Below are 11,022 nucleotides of genomic sequence, written 5' to 3' on the forward strand. Positions count from 1 at the left end.
TGGCTCAGCTGAGAGAGACATTTGTTTCATTGGCAGCCCTAGTTATTTGCTCAAATTAGTGCTGTATTCTGTGTTCTTCATACATTAATTTGTTAGTGAGAATGGCATTCACACTCTTGTTTTCCTGTTTCTCTTTATTCTTTATTATTTTTATTCTGGTTGCTCTCTTTTTTGCAGCGCTTCTTCTCCTGCATACTTTGTGTTATTTTCACCATTCAATTTTTATACTACTCAGCTTGCTCTCCTACTGCCGCCTATATCTTCTGGTATACATAACTTTCATACTTTTGATGATAATCAACTTTTTATGAATTTTTCACGCCTGCTTTTGCCATTTCCACCAAATACATTCAGCATTCACACTTGCATTTTCACAGAAAATGCACACTTTTTAGTTGTACTTGTCATTTGTATAATAAAGTTTCTTTTAAAAAAAATGTTGTCTGGTCTTTACTTCCTGGGCATGCGCAGAACAAGATTTCAGTACCTCACCTCGACGACTAATTATTGAACTGTTCATACCGCCTAGGTACAAAGTATTCATTGCTCAACTTGTCTCATATTTATGTATTTACCTATCGTATTCCTATAAATTTCTGTTTGTAATTTATCAAGATGAATTGTTTGATTTTTTTCTCCCTGAAAGTGTATAATTTGATGATTTTGACTGATATGTCGAGCTGAGTTCCCCCGTCGAGATAGGTTCCACCGTGTTTTTTTTTTTTTTTTTTTTAAAGCTGGTGAATCACCCGAAACGCTTCTTTGTCCGTTTTTAGCTACAGTTTCCATTCAGTTAATATCTAACTGAGTCATCTCTACATTGCGACAGTTAGCTGATGAGTGAATTGTCACAAATACCTGTTTATCTGTGGTCAATATGAGGTGAACTGGACTCTGGATGTAAGGCAAGCCGTTTTAACATAAAATTGACTTCACAGCACTAAGTTCCATATATGTGATATTGGTTAATAACTTGTCGTGTAAGTTAATCAGATAGCTAATTGTATATTCCCGAGACAAAAATACCCATTCGAAATAATTCTGACTAGCATAAGTGACGTCAGATTTACCATTAAGAGAACTTAATATGTGAATTTATGTAGGCTATGTTTTCGTTTAATTTGCACCCATAGTATTTCAAGTTGGTATTAATCCACCCATCCTTCAAGCCAAACAGAAATGAGAGATTTTATATTTAAACTGTTATCATTGTGAAGTGATTGGCTGATTTATTCTTTTGTTGTGAACATAGTGTCTTTAGTAAATATGATTTTCTTATCTGTTGCAGTAGGGTGTACAGCGAAGTAAATTTCGGAAAACTTATCATCCAATCACGGGAGTGTCTTTCAATGGGATCCTGACCTCGGATGTTTTTGTCTATTCAGCTGGAGCAAGTAAGTTTGAGCCATGAGGCCACAAAAAAAAAAAAAAAAAAAAAATCCAGTATATTAGGGCAGTAATTTAATTACCTGGGAACTACATTTTAATGGTTGAATTCAACTCACACCTGTAAAATATACAGATGCACTCACACAGATTTTATATTTCCATGTATCTGATGATGCCATTAGGCTTCATCTGAGTGCATTTTATTACAAAACACAGTCTGCATTCACAGTTGAACCCACACATGTATAAAATGTGCAGTTTATGTAGAGTGGTTGAGTGAATCAACATTTTTTACCTATTCCTTTTTTCACTGAGACTATTGAAAATAACAAATTATTGTTGCATTTCTTCAAGAGATGGAAAGAAAGTGGGAAGACATTTTCTTCTATCTTTCCCAACATTCCTTCCCAGAGGAGTTTCGGAAAGCTCAGAAGCAAACCCTCAGGAGATATGCCTCCAAATTCACATTGAAGGGTTAGTATCTAAAAAACTAGCGTGCATATATCTAATGTCTTATTAATGTTCCTCTTTCAGTTAAGCTATATTTATTTTGCTTAGAAGGAGAACTTTACTTTGGAAACAGAAAGGTTGTTAAGACCAAGGAGGAGGCAAAGGAACTTTTCAAAGAGTTTCACATTTCTCCAACTGGTTCTCACATGGGAATTGTGAAAACAAGGTCGGCTATGTGCGCCAGGTATTACTGGAATGGCATGTCTGTGGATGTGGACAAATGGGTATGCCTTTTATTATAGCAACATACATTATTGTTTGTTCATTTTATTATTGTATCTATTCTTTCTTTATCCAAAAGGTTGCAGAGTGTGATAACTGCCAAAGGGTTGGCAGACCTTTGGCTTATGGTCGGAAACGCAAATGTTTTAAGGTAAACGTGCTCTTCCAGTAAAGCTAATGTCAAAAGTGAAGTTGAAGGAAATGTTTTTTTGTTTGTTTGTTTGTTTTTATTTGACATTTGCTAATATAATATGACAGACAACAACCGTGCCAATTATTTGACAATGAAGATTATGTAATGTAAACGAGGTATCTAGGAAAAAAGCTATTAATAATAACTTTAAAAGACAAATGCATTTGTCTTTACCAAGAAAACACTTAACTTGAGCAATGCCATCTGGAAAGGTACAGAGAGACTAAACTCTTTACGTCTTGATAAATACTTTGAGCAAATGCAGTTGCACAATATTGAAACTCAGGTGTAATTGTATTATATTTGGGTGCAATGTTTCAACCAGCACAGACTCCTAGGATGCAATCTTTGGAAAAACATAACACTGCAAATCTCAGGCATTCATGCTCTGCATACATATAATCCAAGGGACTGAGCTTTTAAATGAGCGTTTATTTTTCTTAATGTATGGAACCGGAGAATTTGACAAAGATAATGAAGAAGAGTGAAGACATAGTGTTTTGGGAAAGAAAACAAAAAAAAAAGAAATTGAGGATTATTGTTGATATCATCACTGCAATTTTCATTAATAGTAATGTAACGTGTTTCTGAAATTGTGCAGCACCACAAAAAACAAAACAAACAAAAAAAACATGGTCATTCCTTATTTTTAATAACTATGACTGATTCAAGAAAAAATTTAAACATAATTTTTCAATTTTACTATAACATGTAATAAATTTATTGTTTTTTCTGTTTTGCTTTTTCTTTTTTTTAATTAACTTACACCTGCACAATAAGTTCAATTTGTTTCACGTTTATCTCCAAATAAGGGCTGAGGCAAACAAAACATTTAAACTAAATATGTTTCTAGTTTGAAGAACTAAAACAAAAGCAATGTAATATTTGTGGGTTTTTTCTTTCAGAAAAAAATGTAGGCAATTTTGGGTAAATTTCAAAAACATTTTGCTTTGTATTCATTGGTATGTTCTACTTTGATTGGCAGATTTGTTAAATTTATGTAAGAGATTGAAGGTATGTGTGTATTATTGTTTAAGATAAACATACTCGTTATTTTGCTCAAGGCAAACCTGCCTTTACCAATATGGCGGAAGCGCGGACGTGTTTCTACGGGGCAACAAAAGCGACGCTGTTTTCACTCTTTATTTGTATGGTTGTATGAAGCTAACGGTCCATGGGTAAATCGTAAATGTAATTAATGTTTGACCAAAATATTTCGTTCATCTACTATTTTTAAAAAATCGTAATGGAGATCCCGAGTGTTGTTAGTGTTAGCATATAAGCGTATCTCGCGTGGGCGGTGTCACTCCAACTAGCGATGCTGGTAGCAAACTATTGACATAAGTCCGCCCGCACAAACAGAGCAAAAGTTAAATTCAACAACCCGGAAACTGGTCATCCATTGTAGTGACTGGCTCCCACAAAAACATGTCCTGACTCTGAATCGCACTCAAAACATTCATTTCGGGTTCCTTCTGTTGATAGGAAAAGGTACATGTGGTGGTAAAAGTTTACATACTTTTAAACTTGTTGAGTGAAATAAAAAAATTAGAATGCATATGTCTATATCCCTTTTCAGCGTTCCCTTGGCCTGAACTTCATGATGGCACAGAGCATTTTATTGGAGGTGTGCGTGGATTCCGTGGAGTCTGCTGTCAATGCTGAGCGAGGAGGTCAGTGAAGAGTAGTTCAGTTTGCTCTGCTTTACACTTTTAAACCCATATTTCTGTCTTAAAATCTAGCTCTCCTTAAAAGCAAGGTCAAAGGTTGCAAATTGCTGACTCCATTTTAGTGGTATTTCAAACATATCTCCATTAGTTCTGGCAGGTATTGTGCTTTAGTCATGTCAGATGTCACTGTTAAGTTAATGTCCAGAGTTGCTTCAATTCGCAAAGGTTAAAGGCCTTGACTTTTCTCTGACAGTTGTTTATGTTTTGTCCTTTTAGGTGCTGGTCGACTGGAGTTGTGTTCAAGTCTTATGGAGGGAGGTCTCACTCCCAGTCTCGGTCAGCTGCACATTGTAGATCTGTCCTAGAAACTCTGTGACCTACATAGCCGCATAATCACAATTCATTTGCTTCTTATTTGTTTTGCTGCAGGTCTTCTACAGGTGGTAAAGCAGTACATCAAAATTCCGGTCTTCGTAATGATACGGCCTCGAGGTGGAGACTTCCTTTATTCTGACCAAGAAGTGGAGGTGATGAAGAAGGACATTGAGCTGATGAAGACGCAGGGAGCAGATGGCGTCGTGGTTGGCGCCTTGACAGAGACTGGAGGGGTGGATGCAGAACTCTGCATGGAGCTGATAGGTACAGTTGATGTAAATAGTTTACACACCACAGCTGAAATAACTAGTTGGTAAATAAGACCAAGATAAATCCTTTCAGAACTTTTTCCACCTTTAAAACAGCATGAAACTAAAATCTTTTTTTGGTGCACACCACCTATAAAGAGGAAATCATAATTACCATAGAACACGTTGAACATAGTCAGCATCGAGTGGATCAAAAAAGTAGTGCAAGATTTAAAGTGCTGGCAATTTTATTTGGCTTTGTAGAAGATGTGAGGATAATCATCCGTCTTCGTCTTATGTCTGGTGTACATCTCTTTTTACTAAGAAGATTGTCCATGCTTGGCTAAATCTCTCAAATGCATGTGGAAAAATGTGCTATGGTCTACTGGAACCATGGTGGAACTTATTAGAGAATTTTCAGAATTTCAGAATTTTTAGAAAATTGGAACTTATTAGGAAACATTGAGTTTCCTAATAAGGAAAACTTATTAGGAACTTTTTTCTAATAAGTTCCAATAATTTTTAGCTTGAACAGGGTCCTTAGTGAAGTTGAAATCGAGTATCAAAATACTGGTGAGCGTTGGCTATTCAACAAAAATGTTCTAGCTAAAGCAAGCTTACATTTTGAAGTAACCCAACCAAACCTGAATGAACAGTTTTTTTTACATCATAAAAGATTGACATTTTAGACCTTTAAACCTTAACTTTATGTCTTTAGAGCAGGGAATATATTGGTTTATGTAGGTAAAACTGCTCTCAGATGACTTAGTACAAACATATGCCTAAGTATGCATCATGCAGTGAAAATGACGCACTTCTTGCGAAATGTTTTTGAAAAAGACCTTCAGTAAGAGCCTGGATTTTTCCAGAGTTTTTAATAAATGCTATATATTCTCCCAACTACAGGATGTATTCTAACTAAGGAAACAATGTTTTAACAATTTGAATATCACCATTTAATTGTTTATTATTGTGGCTGAGTATCCTCAGCAAAGGAGATTGAAATACGTAGAAACTTTTTAAAATTTTACAGCGTCTATGTTTGCAACAGACATTTACGATGGGTGTTAAAACTGACTGCCAGAAGGGGGAGACAAAATATGAGCAAAAAGAGTCATAGCTGGTGTCAGAATTGCAGTCTCACTGATATAAATAGATTTGGACCATGACGTTCCTCTTGGGCAGCTTTTAGTTTTTTCATCATCAATTCTTGGAAAGCACAGAGCCTGCTATTAGCTGATTGAGAGTTTTATTTTAGATCAAAAGGCTGTTGTCTGTTTGTGGAAGCTAAGGCTAATATAATATAAATAATGTTGTAGAAATTAAGAAGTATAAGTAAGAGGCAAATGTTAAAGGTTGTAACTTTGTTGAAATCATCAGAAATGGCCATTTTCATTGACTTGAATGACGAGTCAGCAGTTTTTTTCAGGATGTAGGTGGAAGTGCTTTTCACTTTGTCACCAATCAAGTAAGGACTGTATATCCGTCTGGATTGCTTTATTGAGGTATAAAATGCCCTCATAAATCTTTACAGACAAGCTTGTTGTAGCACAAAAAATGAAATAAAATCAGGCATAGCTTTTTTATCAGCTGTCCAAATGGTGCAGTTTTCTCACTTCCATGTTAGAACTTCCATTAAAATGCCAATTATTGATGAAACCAGCTCTCAAAGACTCACCATGTTAAAAGTAGGAAGGGAGCAGATCAATAGCCTGTTCTGAAAGCCATGATTCTAGTTTATTTTAGGCCATTATTATGAAAAAAAAGGATAACTCTTCTCTACTGCATGTTTTGTATTTGATGTGTTTCAACATGGCACTTTAGGATGGATTTGTAATTTCTCTGAGTTATTAAAAAATAAAATCATATGTTGAATTGTGTCAGTAAGAATCCAGGATGATATTTTCTCCATCACAGAGTTGATGCTTTTAATGCATCTTTCTGCGGCATCAGTTTTCAGTCTGCAAGCTATGTGATAAACCAATTTTCTCAGCATGCAGGTTATTAAAATGAAAAAGTCAACAGTTCAAATTAAATTTGGAAACTTTCCAATTTTCCTGCTGCTAATAAGATGTTCTGTGCCTTCCTGCTCCCCAGCGGCTGCTCGTCCTCTGCCTTTGACCTTCCATCGAGGTAACCGCACTGCTAACCTACCCCCAGCATTCACACCTAAAGAAATATCACAGATCCTCAGCAGAATAGACAACTCTTTATTAGAATCTTTTAAGAATCTTGTGTTGATCTTCCTGCAGCTTTTGACATGGCTTACGACTCAGCAGTTGCTCTGGAGACTCTGATATCGTTAGGATTTGAGCGGGTGCTGACGAGTGGCTGCGACAGCTCGGCTTTGGAGGGGCTGCCCGTTATTAAACGGCTCATTGATCAAGTACGTGTCACAGAAGCCCTAGAAACCTTGCTGGCAATTGATCAGATGTTAATCAATACTTCAAAAAATATTTCTTAATATTTACTTGAAAGCTTTTTGATTATCTTCGAGTAAGAGCTGTGGAGCCCCAGTTGAATAGTTAGAATTTTCATTCATATACAGAGTAGTAACTGCTTTTGTAGATTTAATTTAGGGTGAAAAGAGCCCACTGCAGAATGATGAGCTTCATATAGTTTGGAAATGACCTAAAATTTCTCCCCAAAAAGAACTTCAGTCAGTGCAAGAGTCTTTCCTCCTTGATATTCCCTTAATATCCACAGGCAGTTCTGCTTTATTAAAAGTGCTTCAACTTCCTGATGACCAGTTAATCACTGCTGATCAACAGAACCTGATTGCTACAATACCTTTATTATAATTATAAGGTAAAAAATGGACATGATAATGTACAGAAATAAAGGCCTTAAAACTTGTGTAATTATTCGACTTTTTTCTATTTCCTAATACACTTGACTCCATAATTATTCATACATTGCCAGATTTAGATTTTACCTAGTAATAACATTTTGGAGTTACCCAGCCATAATCCCACTTTGGATCTGATAGTTAAATATTATGGTGATGATGGATAGGAGGCCTTTCAACCTCAATCTTTTGAAACTTATCACCAAAGATAAAAGGCTAAAGGAACATGCAAAAAGCTTAACAGCAATGATAAAATGGGTGTGTGATTGCTGTAATGACAGTAAAGCTGTTGCCTTTGGCTATGGAAAAGGCTATAAATACTGTTTCACGTGTCTTGTTTGAATAAAATATAAACAAAAGTGAAATCTGATATTTCTTTAAATTATATTTTTATAGAACTCTGCCACATTAACTATCTTAAATTCCTAAACCCATTGGTTGAACAAAAATATTTTGTGATTAAAAACTGCCTGATTTTGGTATGAATGATTTTGGGCTTAACTGTATGTGAACACTTTTTTTGATTTCTTTATTTTTTTTAGTCAATGTTCAAAAATGGCAGTGTTGTTAGAATCATTCTGACTTTGCAATCTGCTCTTAATAGGCCAAAGGGAGGATAATTGTAATGCCAGGTTAGTACTCCCATTTTTTCCGCTTTCCTTTCTGCCTATTCATCTCTTAATGTATTATTTTCTCTTTTTTTTTTATGTATTCGAATGACAGGTGGTGGTATTACAGAGAGGAACCTGCAGAGAATACTGGAGGCCTCTGGAGCCGAGGAGTTTCACTGCTCTGCTCGCTCCAGCAGAGACTCTGCAATGAAATTCAGGTCTGTTTTAAAGCCAGCCCTAAATAATGCTTACCTGGGCATGTTTCTACTACACTTAACGAAATAATTGCTACCAAACTCAAAACCTTAGTTAAATTCTTCTAAACTGTTTGCGTGCAGGAACACCTGTGTAACGATGGCAGCTACGATGTCAACGCCTGAGTACAGCCTGAAGGTGACAGACGCCAGCAAAGTCCGGAGTCTGAACGCAATCGCCAAAAATACCTTGTGATACCTCAAAAAGATGGAACAGTTTTTTTCTTTTCATACATTCATTTTCAAATGGCCTCAGTGTTCATTTTCTTTAATCAGAGCATTAACATTTAAACAGTCTGTTTGTTTTTGCAGCTCAGGGAAAGCACTGCTGTCTTACATGCTGTTAATGAAGGTTTATGACTGAACAGAAAGCTGTGGATCATTCACAGTTGTGTTTGTTCGTGTACTTCTGAGGCGCAGAACACAAAAAGAACAGCATTTCACACAACATTGTGGGAAAACTGGAAAAAACATCTAAAAAACAGAGTCATAAAACTATAAAAGAATATAAAGCACTTGAACAATTTAAACAATAAGACAAAGAAACAAATTCACAATGAAAGTACATTCAGTTCAATGTTGGAATTGTTTTGTTTTCTTAGCGCTGTTCTTTTCTGTTTTTGATTTTTCAGTTAGCTGTTGTCTTCTGCTACCATTGTGTTTTGCACATTTTAATTGAACCATTTTTGAGCTAAGACGTGTGGGGAGCTTCAAAACTCTGGGTTTGATTTGTAAAGTAATAAATCTGATCAGATCTGTGGATCTGAGAAAAAACAATATTCTTTCAATCTGGTTTATTTATATAGGAGCCAATTCACAACAAGCGAATTTAAAGCACTTTACAAAAAAAAGCCAATTCAGTCCTGTCATACATATTTAAAGTCAAGTATATACATTCAAGTTGATCACAGTTCTCAAAAAAATTCAATCAAGCTCTTGATTTTGTTCACAAGATGGAGGGAGAAGATGAAGCCTTTACGTTCTTGGAACTAAGATGCTGATTTGTAAAAACATTGTTTGCTTTTTTTCTTTTCAAGTGTGCATTGACTTTCACAAAGTTGCATCTCACATTTACACAACTTTTTTATGCATTCAATAAACAGTTTACACAGTGACTTTAGGGATACACAAAGAGGTCAAGATGGTAATGATGCTGTTGCTAAATATAAAATATATGCGTTATTTCCATGTTATTACAAATTTAAAGTCCCTATATGTAGCAAAAAGTTGACTAACATGTTAATCTCAGATAAATTGTTTTTCTCTGAGAAAAAAACCCCCTCATATTTCACAAAACTATTAGTCATTTGTGACTTAAAATACCCCAAAACAAAACTATGCTTTAACTTGTGAATAATAATATGCCTCTTTTGGTTGGTTATGCAGGCTGATATTGAAGTGTGGCCTTTAGTTACTGTCCAGTTTCTACGTTAAGTTTCATGATTGATTAAAACAAGACACATTAAACTGAAATGACCTCTGGTCACATTCCTATGAGCAGCAGCATAGTTGTATTTAGAACAGTGAATAGACTGTAGTATTTTTTATCATGTATATGTTGGCGTCACATTGCTTTCCTGGGAGTTGCAAGAATATTGAGTCATCATGACTATGTCCTTGTGAAATTAGTAAATGTTTAATGATTACCTACAACACAGTAGGAGTCATGTCTGTCATGGCCATTGAAGATAGTCAGAACCCACACACACACGCACACATGATCTAAATCCATTAGAGACTATATTTATAGAGATGGACTTTTAAGAACTTTTCCATCACATAGATATATCTCATCGACAATTAAAATAATCTATTTTGAATAAGATCTGTTAGGGTTGTTTTTGTGCACTGAGTTGTTTACCAGCTCAGATAAGGCCAGTACCAGTCAGACACTGATAATAAGCTAATGGTAGCAGCCTGTATAAATGTGAACTTTTTAATTGCCCATATTTCCGAAAAGAAAGATCATCTAAATCACGAGTACTTGTCTTCCTGAACTTTTGCTGTACAAAAGAAAACAACAAAAAAGAGTTGAAATATAGCAAATTACAAAAAAAAAAAAAAAAAAACATTTTTCTTAATTAGGACACTGTTTTTTGTTTATTTTTTAAGGAACTTTGTACGCATATTTGAGTAAACTGAGTAAATGCAGCCCTTGTGTAAAGTTCTCTCAATATGACTTAGGAAAGAACAATATAAATTCAGTCTATTGGCCATTGGCCGTTTCGTTTACCTTTCAGTTACACTTGATTATTATAAGACTGTTATCTAAAGTCTATTGCTGGATCTTCTTATTTATGAAATGAATCAAGTGCAACTAATTTGTCCACTTTTAAACATTTGGTGAAGCTTTAAAGCAGTGGTTTTTAAGCTTTTTTCAGGTACCGAACCCACAAATTTCAAATTCGCATTCAATGAACCCTTCTTTAGTGATAAATAAAATATGATTTTTTTCAAAATTCAAGACATTGATATATGCTTTTTTTTTTACTGGTGCACAAAATGAGCCAGGCATGAACATCACCTTGCTCAAAGAACAAAACCAACACAGTGCATGAACTCACAACAAATTACAGTATAACTTTATTCTGGCCCCCCAAAAATATTTTGGCTCCATACAAGAACTTCAGCCCTGAAAAATATATATATTTTTCTGCTATTTTACTAATTAAACATAAATTTAGATTTTTTTAGAGAATTAA

General features: G+C 35.1%; 1 protein-coding gene across 5 annotated transcripts; it reads left to right on the plus strand.

Annotated features, from left to right (window-relative positions):
- The first annotated feature begins 462 nt into the window (after positions 1 to 462).
- cutc (cutC copper transporter homolog (E. coli)) lies at positions 463 to 9,097 on the plus strand. Of its 5 annotated transcripts, XM_055030315.1 has the most exons (13): positions 463 to 529; positions 1,289 to 1,394; positions 1,744 to 1,863; positions 1,948 to 2,123; positions 2,201 to 2,272; positions 3,894 to 3,987; positions 4,261 to 4,320; positions 4,414 to 4,623; positions 6,705 to 6,740; positions 6,860 to 6,993; positions 8,060 to 8,087; positions 8,179 to 8,284; positions 8,405 to 9,097. In XM_055030315.1, the coding sequence occupies exons 3-13, from the start codon at positions 1,746 to 1,748 to the stop codon at positions 8,514 to 8,516; spliced, it is 1,146 nt and encodes a 381-aa protein (XP_054886290.1). In that variant the 5' UTR covers positions 463 to 529; positions 1,289 to 1,394; positions 1,744 to 1,745; the 3' UTR covers positions 8,517 to 9,097. The 5 variants fall into 5 exon arrangements, with proteins under 5 accessions (XP_054886290.1, XP_054886291.1, XP_054886292.1 ...); XM_055030316.1 differs by lacking the exon at positions 8,060 to 8,087 and having other exon boundaries at positions 8,405 to 8,515; XM_055030317.1 differs by lacking the exons at positions 463 to 529; positions 1,289 to 1,394 and having other exon boundaries at positions 1,757 to 2,083.
- Positions 9,098 to 11,022: the final 1,925 nt, after the last annotated feature.

The sequence above is a fragment of the Poeciliopsis prolifica genome, unplaced genomic scaffold, assembly GCF_027474105.1.
Source record: "Poeciliopsis prolifica strain line A6 unplaced genomic scaffold, Auburn_PproV2 SCAFFOLD005, whole genome shotgun sequence".
Classification (NCBI taxonomy): Eukaryota; Metazoa; Chordata; class Actinopteri; order Cyprinodontiformes; family Poeciliidae; genus Poeciliopsis; species Poeciliopsis prolifica.